Source organism: Halichoeres trimaculatus, unplaced genomic scaffold, assembly GCF_033239565.1.
Source record: "Halichoeres trimaculatus isolate MK-OKI-2021-1 unplaced genomic scaffold, fHalTri1.1 fHalTri1_scaffold_8, whole genome shotgun sequence".
Taxonomy (NCBI): Eukaryota; Metazoa; Chordata; class Actinopteri; order Labriformes; family Labridae; genus Halichoeres; species Halichoeres trimaculatus.
The window spans coordinates 27,381,072-27,394,821 of NW_027437186.1; the positions used below are offsets into that span (position 1 = coordinate 27,381,072).

At 40.7% G+C, this 13,750-nt stretch overlaps 1 protein-coding gene across 2 annotated transcripts in view; it reads left to right on the plus strand.

The window, feature by feature from the left end:
* The first annotated feature begins 230 nt into the window (after window positions 1–230).
* The window catches only part of LOC141794955 (phosphofurin acidic cluster sorting protein 2), a 70,804-nt gene continuing 57,284 nt past the window's right edge, over window positions 231–13,750 (plus strand). For both annotated transcript variants that reach the window (XM_074675629.1, XM_074675630.1), the window contains exon 1: window positions 231–572. In XM_074675629.1, coding sequence (XP_074531730.1) covers window positions 370–572 — 203 coding nt within the window. In that variant the 5' untranslated portion in view covers window positions 231–369. The remainder of the gene's footprint in view (window positions 573–13,750) is intronic.

The window sequence follows — 13,750 nt, forward strand, 5'->3', positions numbered from 1 at the left end:
TTAGTTTTGAAAGCCATTTTTAATCTGTTTTGAAAATTACCCCAAATATTAATATAATTTTTTAAGTATTTTAGCAATTAAAAAAAAATTGAGATGCTTTTTTTTCTGTCCTAACCCTTTACCTTAAAATTCTGAGATATTCATTGTTTACACTCATATGTAAACAGACTGCCCTATAAGTAGGAAATATCGCCCCCTATCGGCAGGAACACGCCCCGCCCCGCTGAGCAGCCTCTCCGGTCAGAGAGCGGAGCGGACTCCGTGTAGAGCACCGGGAGTCTGGAGGAGCAGGAGCAGGTATCAGAGTTCAGCGGCTCCTCCCGCGTTCGTCCCACACTCAGCTAGTGCTGCTCCCCGGCAGTGGAGGTGATGATGGCGGCGGCTGTAGAGAGAGGAGGCGTCCGGGCCGCTTTCCTGAACCCGAGCGGCAGCGGCGGAGGACCAGTACCGACAACCCTCCCGACCGGAGCGTTAGCCGGGGCTGTGGTGCTGGGCTCAGGCAGCATGCCCGTACCCATGAACCTATTTGCGACCTGGGAGATAGACCGATCATCCCCCAGCTGCGTGCCGAGGTAACAGCAAAACAAAAACCCAACACACCCTTGTGTGTCTAAAATCATCATCTTATTTCTAAAAATGAGACTAACACCGCCCTGTCGGGCTGTAACGTTAGAGACGAACTGACACAAATTTCAAACACACTACCAGGCTAACCAGCTAGGTGGCTAATGCTAAAGCTGTGAGCTAACGAGTAGCTTCCCTTTCATGTTTCTCATTTTTAGGAGTTTATTTTACATTCATATTTTTAAAAAATCCACACACACTTCATGTGATGACTTCCCACTTATATTTTACAAAAAAGCATTTGGTTTTAGCTCTGAAAGTGTCAAACTGTTTGTGTGTTATTCAGACCGTTAAGATAACTAGCAGCCTTTAACTAAAGTTAAACTAACATTAATTACTGTCAGGACGCTCCCTTTCTGCTTTGTGTAGAAGCTTTGGAGTAATCTTCTGTTTTTAATTCGCCGTGTTTGGATTGATTCTCGGAATACATGCCTCTGAATAGTAACAGAAGTGTCTATAAATACAGTGACATGGATGCTGCTCAGACATCATCTTCATCCTCTGAGGTCAGGATCTGTCTGGGCAAACGGGCAGTGCAGCAGCTGGCTGCATGTTTGTGTAAAGAAGCTGTGTGAGCAAGCCTTCAGGGCTGTGTTAGCCTTTTAATGTGAATGTAGAGCATTTGTTTTGTATGCAGATATCAGAGAAGAGAAGGGAAGGATACTGTTCATTTATTTGATTCAGATTCTGTGGATTGATTCGATTCCTCGCACTGATCCTGTTATTTTTGGAGAGTAAACACTGATAGGTATGTCAAGAACATATGCTAGTCTATTTTTATTGATGTGACAATTAGGACATTAAAAGTGTAAGAGCCATAAGCTTTACTGCAGTCCAGTATTATTTTTAAAATATCACTGGAGAGCCACATCAGTTATTCAAATAGTTAATTCATAAGTAGACAGACATCTATGTAATGACTGACTGACAACTCACACTGGCTGGTGTGAGTTGACATTTTGACTTGAACGGAAACCTAACGGACTGGTGCCATCAGGGAGCATAGAGGAACCAGTTACGCCTCTGATTAGATGCACTATTGAAACCTTCTGGATCAGGTACGAAAGGCCCCTATTTTTTCCAAATGCCAGTGATGCGTCATTTTTCACCAAGCAGATCCAGAAATAGTGCACAGAAACCACATAAAAACAAATATTGATTTTTCCATAAAAACAAACTGTGCCTAAACATTGACTAGTGAGGTATGATCTACTTATAGCTTGTTTTTCCTTGAAAAGCTGGTGCTCAACTCCAATTTTTATTCTTCATATTTTTGTTGGAGTTCCTCAGAGAGCCCGGAATCACACAATGCTTTGCCTTCTTTACTGCCAACTGTCATGTATGCTGTCTCATGATATTATGACATGAAAAGTGTTTTGCTACTTAATGCCAAAATAAAACAGCTTTATTACATTTGTACCAGAAGCGAGTAAAAAGGTCTAAGAAATATGTTTAAATTATTTCCCACTCGTCCTTGTAGCCTCCCCTAGCATTTGCAGAGTGTGGTCTCTCGAAACTGTTTGCATGCTTTATTTCTGCCCTATACAATGTGACCACTGTCCTGAAACATGCACACCTTAATTAAATCCACATACATCATGTTTTCATGTGTTGTGTTGATGATCTCACACCCTTGTGCAGCTTGTGAGTGACTGAATATGGACACACACTCCTAAGAAGAACACAAACACTTGCGTTGACAGAGTAGTTTGCATAATAAGAGAGTAAACTGTTGTGATTGTCAGTGTTATGTAAATGGATGCACTCAGCCATCTGTACTGTCTTTATGTTGTTTGGTTTGTTCGGCTCCATAGCCGTGATATTCAGCCACACTGTGCATTAGTATTCATGTGCAGGGAGCAGGCACTGCTGCCACCTGACCAGAAGCCTCTCGGGAGCTGTGGGCACATTAATCAGCTTTGACCTAGATCTGCTCCACTATGGGAGAGAAGTGGGCTTGCGAGGGGAGGGTTTCCTCCACCACCGACGAATGTGTGTGTGCCTGCTGCCTCTTTAAGCCTGCATGATACTGCATGTGTCAATGAAGTCAGTGCTTTATGGAAACATTGATAATTTACAGTCAGTGATGCTGATCTGAAGTACAGTAAAAACAGATCACAGCAACAGCTCTGCCCAGTTGTCCAACATCCAATCCCCATCTCTGAAAACGTGATTCTATTTTCATTTCGCTGCTCCAGAAAGGTCAGCTACATTTCCTGACCTTAATCTGTCGTTATCACACTCAAAAACTATCAAGATAATCGATGTTTGTCTGTGATGTTATGCACTGGAAGCTGATGTTCCCTTCACCAGCTAGCACAAGTGTTGTTTTCTGACAGAAGTGGGCGAGCATGCATTTGATGACTGTATGCATTAAAGTCTGAGGTCCAGGGGTTCACAGATGAAGTGGGAACATGTCATCCCTTGTCTGCTCAGTCCTATTCATTATGCTTTTATTTTCCATGTCTCTGGCTCTACCACTCATCCCCCTGTAGTGGACGCTGTACAAGGTGCTGGAATAAAGATGGATAGAAATAAGGATGATGATGGATTATATATGAGGCAGAGAGCAAAAGTTTACCTGACATTAATGACAAACTGTGTATTTCTCATGTCTAACATGGCCTCCTGAAGTTTCTCTGTGTTTTCTTCCTCCTCCTCTTCGCCGGGTGTGAAAGGTCTCTCATGCAGCCCAGCCCACTGTCTGTTTTTTGGGGGGATTGTGCTTTGGCATTCTTTCTGGGGCAGGGCCATTTTGTGCACAGCTGTTTGCTCCTCCACCAGCCTTTAGCAAATGTGGGTGTCCAGATAAGTGGTTCGGTTTCACGCGAGGGCAAAAAGACTGTTTGAAATAACTGTTTTTTATTCTGCTGGAACATCCCACACAGCTGTTTTTCATCAAATAAATGCTGAAAAATGATCCTCCTGAGCTCGCAGTCACACAGAAAACCATGACAGAGTTTTCAAGATGAAAATATTTGGTCAGCTCTTGAACGCTCCCTGAATGTTGGGTTGTGGTTTCTGACTGTTTTGGTCCTGATTCACCTAGTCAGGAAAGATTATAAGAAGACTTAAAGACTAGACCCCAGGATCAAACTAGAAACAAAGCTTTACATCATGCATGTTGTAAAAACTGCCAAAGCTGCTTATGGTACTGAACAAATCATTGTTGTCACTCTGCAAAGATACCTGCCTGATCAGCAGGTATTTGTTATGCCTTTTTCTTTCTGTCTTTTCACCAAATTCCTACATGTGTGTCAAATCTGTTGTAAAGACAGCAAAATCCTGTTCGTGGACATACTTTTTGGAGCTTTCTCCATCATTTCCAGTTGATGATTATTTACTTTACATCATTTATTTGTTGTATTTTGTTAGTTAGGGATGCACTGATGTAAAAATTCTAGGCCAAGTTGGAAAGCTGAAAATAAAAAATAACAAGGCCGAAAACCACAGAAAGAAATTATCAGGCCAATTATACGTACCATGGCATTTATGGCTATGACTGTATAGCCTACCAACCTCACTAGAATCAAGGTATTGCAGTTGCTTCAAAGAATTGTGCCATCTTCACAGAGATGCCCTGAGAGCGCTTTGAAAAGGCTGCAATATTTTCTGCATTTCTAGTGGTTGTTGTGACATTATTTTACCTGACTCTCTGTCTGCCATACGGACAGAGAGTCAGGCTCGTCGAAGTGTGCTCATGTGTTTGTGAGCATCAGGACACAGAGTGCACAGAGAGCAGAGGAGAGCTGTGAACGTGTGACCATACCTTCATGTGCGCTGTGCGTTTCTCCATGTCCAAGTGGGTTTTCCACATCCATTGCTGCATGGATCATACCTTGTGCGCGCAATATGCCATATGCGATTAATCAAAAAGTATCTGGTGATAAATTGAATAGTTCCTGATGATTCATCTATTTGTGTCTGTTGATAAATGGAATAGTATCTGACGATTAATCATATAATTCCTGACAATTAATCAAATAATGTCCAACTACTAAACAAATAGTTCTTGACAAGTAATTCAGTAGTTCCAAAAGATTAATCAAGCCTTGTCTGGCAATTAATCAAATTGTGTCTGGTGACTAATGGAAAAGTGTCCTTCTGTTAATCAAAAATAGTCACGACAATTAACTGATTAGGTCTAGCTGATTAATCAGTTCTTCCTTATGAATAAAGAAATATAGTCTGGTGATTAATCGAATAGTGTTTGGCAGTTAATGGAAAAGGTCATGATAGTAGATCAATTAGGACCTATTAATTGCCATATAATTTATCAAATAGTGTTTGGCATCAGCTGAATAGTTCCCAAAAATTACTTGAAGAGTGTCGATTGATAGTTCCCAGCAATTAATCTAATTGTGTTAACAATTAAGTTATATAAATCTGAAACTGTTTTATTGCGTATAAGAAATTCTATTTTTCCAGTTATCTCAGGATTTTCTGGATTTATTCAGATAGGACACAAAAGTGGTTAGAGCAGGAAATGGCAGTTTTCACCTGAAAATATCAGGTGCTAGTTCCTGTGTAGGACCCACTGTACCTGTGCCTCACAGTCTGTTTGATTTTAAGTTTTTAAGGTGAAACGGTCGGATATCCACTACTGTATTGATTGTATCTTAAATTTAAGGCCTTATCTTGTAGATTTAGCATCGATATCTTTAGAACAAGTAATAGATACTGAAAGAACGGAAACCACTCTTGTCTAATTCAGTTCATGTACCATTAATTGACTGATGCAGTAAATGATGCAGTATCAAAGGAAAGAAGGTAACTACAGGCAGCATGTCAAGTTTTGTTTCACACCTTTTTAACCAAAGTTCTTCTGCTATAACGAAGCTTATGTGTCACTTTGCTTTGTGCGTTCATATGAAATCCCTCATAGGTGTAATATTTGTGTCTGAATGTGTGAACGTAGATTGTGTTGTGGTGCATGAGAAGAACAGCATACAAACAGTGTGAGACTCAAACACACAGCTGTTCTGTCTCTGACGTCACAAGTTGAGCTATTTTCCCCCATCTCCATGTCTGTTTCTGCAGCAGCAACTTCACGCCTCCATCATACCTCTGTGCATTTTGCATTGATCCTTATCCAGAATGCACTGTAAAAGAGGTGTTCATCTGATAATCTCATGCAGCTAGGCTACTAGCTTTAACGTAAAGACTTGCAGGCTGAGTTTGAGCAGAAAAGTCTGAATAAGTGATTTCTACCAAACAAACAAGCATTTCAGCAGCTCTGTCCTTGGTCAGTCAGCCGATACAGTTTGGTAAGAAGCATCTTTTCTCCAGCTCAGCCTCTAGACTGTCACCCTCTTCAGTTTAACACCCCATGGTTGAAATTTCCTGGAAGCTATTGCTTTAACTTTGGTTTTAAAAATCATTTGAAGTAAAACCAATTATCTGAATGGAGAGCAGAGGATTTCTCTCCTGAACAAACAGCTGACCGATAAATGCTTTGGTGGTAGATGAATGAAGCAGAAAATGAAAATAAAGAGGTGACTCTTCTGAGGCTCTTTATCAGTGATCACAGGATTAAACCAAGGTTTTACAAGAAGACATTAAACCTTGAGAGAAAAGAGGAAATTATAGTCTGTAATGTTTCCTAAACAGAAAGTAAAATCCACCATTAAAATGTTCTTCACGCATGTTGATGATCTGGCTGGTTCAAGGCCAGCTAGAAAAGCAGTTTTTTTTAAACCTGGTGTTTTCCCCTTTTGTAGCCATACTGTGTGAATATAACTCTCTGTGATGATGCAGAAAAAGAGCTACAATCATCTTCTTTTCTTCAACAAATTAAAAACTCTGAGCCTTAATGACCTGATTTTTCACAGCCTGCTGGTCTGAGAGTGTGCGTCCTCTGTCCGTGTCAGGCAGACATTTGTTGAGGGAGTGATGTGGTATTTGCAGGAATGACACTAATGCAGAGGTCAGGATGGTGCTATGTTTATCTGCTAACGAAAAAGAATGTGCTGGAGTGTGCAGAGAAACCGACTGCAGCTCAGAGTTTTTCAGTTTCTCCATTTCTGCTTTTAAATGATTAGTTGCAGACATAAATGTTGTGTAAAACAAGCCGAACAGTAGATAGACAAAAGAACTGTGAGTCAAAGCTCAAATGCATCCTCTTCAACTATTTGTCTCACTTCACATCGTTATCACCATATTGAAATATGTGGCTGCACTCTGATTATGATTATGCTTTCCAACTTAGAAGCTTTCTTTAAAGACTCAGTTTCACTTCCTTCATGGATCGAAAGGGAAATATTTTTATCAACTACATAACCAACATAACCACCACTACTTGCATTCTCCTAAACATCTTTTATGTGTAGATTTATGTAGGGCAGACATTGCGCTAGATAATTTAATTGTCCGTCATTTTGATGGACAGGGTCCAGGGCTTGACATTAACACCCGCCAACCCGCCAAATGCGGGTGAAATTCAGGTGTGGCGGGTAGCACTGTAACTCCTACTAGCCACTTTGGCGGGTTGAATTATTTAATTGTAGTTTTCTGAAACAGCATCTGAAATACAAAACCCATTGCAGTACAAGACTACGACACTACAACTCCCATGAGCACTACCTGCACAAAGTGCTAGCTCATTGGTTCATTTCCAAAGTCTTTTGCTGACGTAACTGCTGACAGGCGCCCAGACGCACTCGTCTCCAGCCTCCGTCGTGGACACTGTGACAGCTCCCGGTGTTTGGCGCCTGAAAACGTGATTTAAAAAGTTTACTCAGGTCTTCTTTGCTTTCTATTGTAAACAGATTCCAAGGTTTAAGTCAAAAACTAACGTCAAAACTCCGGTAACTATTTAAAAGTGATGACATTTATCGGATGGAGCTCACCAGCAACACTCACCTATAGCAGGGGAGGGGAGGGGGTGGGCGTGGAGAACCGCATGTAGAGAAGAGAAACTGGTCACAGATATGAGGAGCTGAAGGAACAATATTTAAACCTCCTAATTAACTAACACTTATGAAAGTTATATGTAAAAAGTTTGCTTTGGAAATAATGTAAACAGACCAAATCATTCTAAATAAATGAAACTTATGGCCCATTGTGACTTATATATGTTGCTTTCATCTTCGACGCATTTTTTTGACTGATACTTCATAAAAATGTATTACTATACTCCTGAGTGACTTATAGTCCAGAAAGTATGGTTCTTAGTTTATTACTGAAAAATGACTGTTGTAAATAAATATTTAAGCTGACAGTGCTTCTAGCTAGATTTTTCAGTTAGGTTTATCTTTTCAATAACCTCTAACCTTCCCAACTTTCATTAAATGGAATATTAAACTCCTCCTTGTATTACTTTGTTTTAATAGTCTGCATATTTTCATATTTAAGGAGCACAACCGTTTCAGAGCTGAATACCTGATTTATGTAGTCTTTATTTGAGTGTGCACAGGGGTCATTTACATTCAGAAAGGTTGTAAATCTATTTCAAGTAAACTTTACCATGTCATCATCTGCTTTAATCATATTAAACATAATTATCCAACAACAAAATTGTGGCTTGTGAAAATGCTGAGTGGCTAGTAACTCTGGGAAACCACTAGCCACAGTGGCTGGTGAGCAAAAAAGTTAATGTCAAGCCCTGACAGGGTCGTAAAAATTCCGTCATAATAAACAATGATCCACCAGTTAAAAAAATCAATGATGGGATTTATTAGTTATGAATTACATACGTTAGCATGTCATCACAAAAGCAGCTCAAATGCAGCTTGTAACATCAATTATGCAGTGCAACTATATTTCTTATGGAGCAAAGAGAAAATAATAGACAAATAATAGAAAACATGAATAATAATACTGACCCTGCTGTCAAGCGCTTTGTAAAGCAAAAAAGGTCCACATAGTCTGTGTACCTACACAAGAGTCTAGACAAGTAGTTGATGAGCAATTCCTCTAAAATGAAACTTACACGTCCTAACTTCTGTGTATGGAAACTGCTTGGTCGCTGGTGATACTGTAGCTCATCAGTACATTTCCAGCATATGTGCAGAAAAATGAAGAGTTCAGAAACAGAGTTTAACTTTCTGCCTCCCTAATGTTCAGATGTGATGATATCTCTGAGAATCTCCCTGAAGTTACCAAACAAACTCTTCTCTCTCTTCCTGTAAAGTTTATCTCAGCCCAGCAGATCATCTTCCCTCTGCTGTCTGACTCATGTGAGTCCCAGGACGACCCCGGCCCCTCCTGAGTGGCAGGTCTTATCTTGATCCTTATTGAGTGTTGTTTTCAGGGTCTGCTCAGAGAAATATTTCCTCTGGCGTGTAAAGCTTAAATCGAGATGACGAACAGAAACAGAGTCCAACCTGAGCTGGAGCAGCGGTGTTTGTCTCTGCTTTGTTCTAGGTCAGCGCAGATGAGCCCATCAGCTCTGAGTCTTTACATTGCCCTCATGCTGGGATGCACACAGCGGTTTATTGTGAAGTTTGAGTTGTTTGCGTGCAGCCTCCAGTATCATCCCTGGCCTTAATCTCTGAGTCATTGTCTGATTGTCTGTATGTTCACTTTAAACCTGAGATGAATCTTTTAATCAGGATAGAAAGAGAGGAGGTCTGTCTGTGGGATAAGATGAGCTTACTTTCCCCTCTCACCCCGTCCATAACCTCTTCATCTCAAGGCTGATATTGTTTCTCCTGGCGCGGGGGCTGGAGTAATCTGATTTCATAACAGGGAAAGAAGAGTTGGTGATCTGATGCTGCACACAGACACTGTCTGCCTAATCCTCCCCTTCCTCTTACACCCGAAGGCAAGGCCCACCAGTCGTCTCAGTGCCCTTCAGGACGGTGACACAGCACTGTGTGAGTGCCTGCGTCATGTTTACAGCAGACAGGATCAGCTCTGTGCTGTGAACGTCAAACAGCTGCTCTGTCTGAAGGAGCATGTCACGTTCTGACGGGTTGTGTAATAAAATATAATCCAGTTACTGCAGCGCAGGCTGATTGAAAACGATCGTCTGTCTGAAGAGCTCTTTTTAAGGCTGACACGGTCTGGATTCAGGTTGTTTGAAGTTTGTTAGAAAAAAAGCTCTTTATCCCTGTTCACTTGGTTTGCAGTGAAATAGAGCTCAACCACAACACAGAAAAACATCTATAGTATATAAGTGTGCACTTTCCTTTGGCAGGAACATTTTTACTTATTACAACTTAGTTCCTCCACATAGCCTCAGGTCAGCTGTTTTATGGTCATTTGTTTTTAGCGAAGATGACTGATTTCAGAAATATGATCAAGGTCATAATGAGGAAATGATGATTACAGCAGAGACAATAAAGCTGAGCGCTAAGTACTGATTTAACGGATAGTAAGAGGTTAACTTCAGGGCCTGTTTATGTTGAAACTCTATCATTAACTGTTCATGTATATTGGCCTCTGTTCACAAGGGATGTGTGAGACGTACAGCTGTACAACAGTTAAACCCAAATTAGATAAAATAGTTTACTCTCTGATAGTAAATGTAATCAAATTAGTCAGCTACATGTACCTTACAGACTGCTTCTTAAACTCAAATTTAACTTTAAAAAGGAGCCAAATAATCACCAGTCAATCTGCACTGTGCAAAAAATAATCACAAAAAGTGCAGAAACTATATACAGCTTTAGTCCTCAATTACAATATGTATAAACAGGAGGGCTCTGTCTAGGAATGGGCACCATAATAGGTTCTTTAAAAGGAAGTGACCCAATTCTGTATGTAGTACCGAGTACCGATTCATGTAAAATCAAACAGTGCTATGTTGAGGTACCTAAACACATCCTTGTGACTGTGAGGGAGTGGACGAGTTGAGTTGAGAGATTTTCCATGCTGAACATGAACTCAGCATTGCAATTTTACATGTTGAGAAACAAGTATGTTAGATTAAAAAACTTTGAGATTTTATTATTACATGAATTGATTTATTTTACCACATAAACACACACAAAAAAACTAAAATTGGTACTGTTGAGTACCTATACTAATTGCCAGGTACTGGGTACTGGGCACCGGTCCCGTATCATTTAAAATGTGAAAGGTACCCATCCCTAGTTTTGTCTTCACTCACAGTTCCATGAGCTACAATCAGTGTGTAACAGATACAAGACAAAACAGATTAGCAGCAGCTTCAGTTTATGGCACCAGTGTTGGACATTTAATCAAGTAAGCAGAAGCTGATTGTTTTTTTTGACTCATTATATTGGCAGATATTGCTGCTTTTTGCTGCATTGTTCGATATCTCATTTTTAACTCAATATGGGCTGATAACACGCTGATGATATTGTGCACCCCTACTTAAAACTAAGCTCTGGAGTTGAATCATTTGCAAATGCTGCCTCTTTCTATTGCTTGTTAACTGGTATTTTATTGATTTTGTCAAAAAATTTACACATGCATGTGACGCCACTGTAACATCGCTTGCACTTACTTCTCTGTTGGAAGACAGGGCAGCAAGCACCTGGTGTGCATACTTGTTCCCACAGTACAGTCGTCCTTAAAAACCCCGTGGAGAGACTCTAGTTTTTCTAAAAGTTTGCAGGTATTTCTCTGCTGGAAGATTGCAGGAAAAAGTCATGCTGAATAGATATTGGACTTTGTGTTTGCACATACAGCTCATCTGGAGAAACTCAGCACCCCTTCAGCAGTGTTGTGCATGTGTGAAAAAAGGCTGTTGATTGTTTTTGGACACAAATACCTTTTATTCTTCAAGTGACAGTACATATCTTCTCCAGACAGCTATACCTTTCATACTCTGAGACCACACAACACAGCTGCTTTGATTTCTGGAGCTCAGGAAGATAATCAGACAATCTATATGTTAATGGAAATGTGCACGACTGTAGATGATCATACTCAAACAGATGAGAATAACACAGGGGCTGTTGAGTGTCTGATGTCCCAGCTGTGACTGCAGTGAAACATGCTCTGATGAGCTGTTTGGTTGTGATTCTGTTTGTCCCACAGCAGAAATAAACTATCCCTAGTTTATTCAGCTCTCTGCTCTTCACGGTCTCTCTAACAGCCGGCCAATCAGCACCCGCACTCTCTGTCGCTTTATGCTCACTCCCACTGAAGTGTGTCAAATCTCTCGCGCCTTCCTTCCCCGTCTTCCTGAAGGAGGAGGAATTTCCTTGGGAAGCATTTCACATTCCTGCAACAAGAAAGCCCAAAGCCCAAAAACTAGCCCTGAGCCCCCGTTAGGGTTCTGTTTTCCACTGTCAACCTGCTCCGTGTTGAAAAGTTTCTGCTGAACAGGCGCTGAGCGGCACGCTGGAGGACTATGTGCTGAATGTTGAATTCCTCCCAAAAGGAGAGAAAGGTTAGTTTCCCCTGCCTGGACCTCCGAATGAGGGAAAGGCCAGATTCCTGTGTGGGTGGATACGGGGTCCCTGCTCACGAACAGATCCAGCTTCCTGATCCAGAGAGCTGTCCTCCGACACAGGGAGGATCCTGTCAAAATAAGCACTTTGGGGACAATGGCTCTCAGCTCGTGTTTCTCTCTTGTTCTGTTCTTCTTATTTCCCACCTCTCCCATTCAGGCATTTCCTGAGCTGTGTGTGCCAACACACACACACACACCCACACATACACACACACACAAGTATTATTCTACACACCAAACACTGGCCTGGATGAATGAGAGCACATGAGGTTTAAAAGCAAGCACCAGAGCGTCTCTGGTAAACAAACACAGGTCATTGGACAATAGAGAGCATCATTTCTGATTTCATCTCTGTGTTTTTCACACGCTCAGTGGAAATGCTGCTCCTCTCCTAAATAAATAACATCCTTGGAAAGGTATTTACACCTGACATGACAGTGTCCTCCTGCAGCATTGAGCTTGATGTCCTGCCCAGTTGTCTAATCGCGGATTAAGGAGTCTAAACAGTCTGCAGGCCTGGTCCTGCAGGTGTCTGTGCTCACTGAGCGTGCTCCACAACTGTGTTAAGCTGTTTATTATCTGTGCAAAAAAAACATCAAGTGCATGGAAAAAGTTCAGTATCACTTTAAGATTCAGGATTTTTTCTTGTGCATTAGTTAACTTCAACTTTGTAAGCTCTTAGTTGTTTAAAGCAACTGCACATCCCTTTTTGTTATTTGCATGTTGCAGGTTCTGCAAAGTGACAAGTTCAAGGAGAGTTATGAACTAATTTTTGTCCCTTTTAAGCCTGCTTCAGTGACCTTGCAACAAGATATTTGTAAATAATAAGATTCTTTGAGAAAAAATGAGATTAACCTGCTTAGTAGTTGACTGTTCGATGTCCCCCAGTTGGGAGCTCTTTTACCATAACAAGCTAAGCCTTTTGAAGTTATTTGTTTCACCTTGTGTTTTTGCATCTCACAAGTCTAAAATTGTATGAAAAAATCCCTATATTGATCCCAGTTATTGGGTTATCAGTGCTGCTTTGCAGGTTATAGCTCAACTTTCCAAACTGAGTCTCCTCTTTCAGTCCCCACTCTGCTCAGTGTCGCTTATATAAAAAGTTGACTGCATTGAAACAGAGAAAAGCAGCGTCTGCAGAGAAGCTCTGCAGTAACCGGAGCTCTGATCCATTCAGCACATTAGTCATTATGACACATTAAGTCAGGGGAATAGGATAGGAGGAGTCAGGAAACACCTTTGGGCTCAACTCGGGATGTAGTGCCAAAATAAAAACACAGAGCAGCAATACATCTTGTGTTTATGAAGCTGTTCTTCTTTTGGTTTCATCACTTTGGGAAAAATCATTTGTGCTGATGCTCAGTGTTCAACATTTATTGATTACACAATTCCCTGCTCATATTCCTTAATTTATCTTGCTGGGAATGTTGTCTACTCTGCAGAAAATAGTTTAGAGTCAGAGTTTGAATCATTTTACAGACACAGGCACCACGCTATTTATGTTTTCCTTATGTTTATAAACCAAAGGACAAGCCACTGTGACAAAAAAAAAATCCAACAGTCTTTTACTAAAATTATCTTATACCTGAGGATAAGAAGCTAAAAGTGCCAAAAAAGTTCTACTAAAGCAAAGTTTGTAGAAGTCTTACCAATAATAGGTTTGACTCATGTGAGGTAAAGCAGAGATATTAATGTTAAAAAAGAGAAATTGATTAGTTAAAAGTGCACAGGTAGATGTTAATTATAGTGTGAACAAAT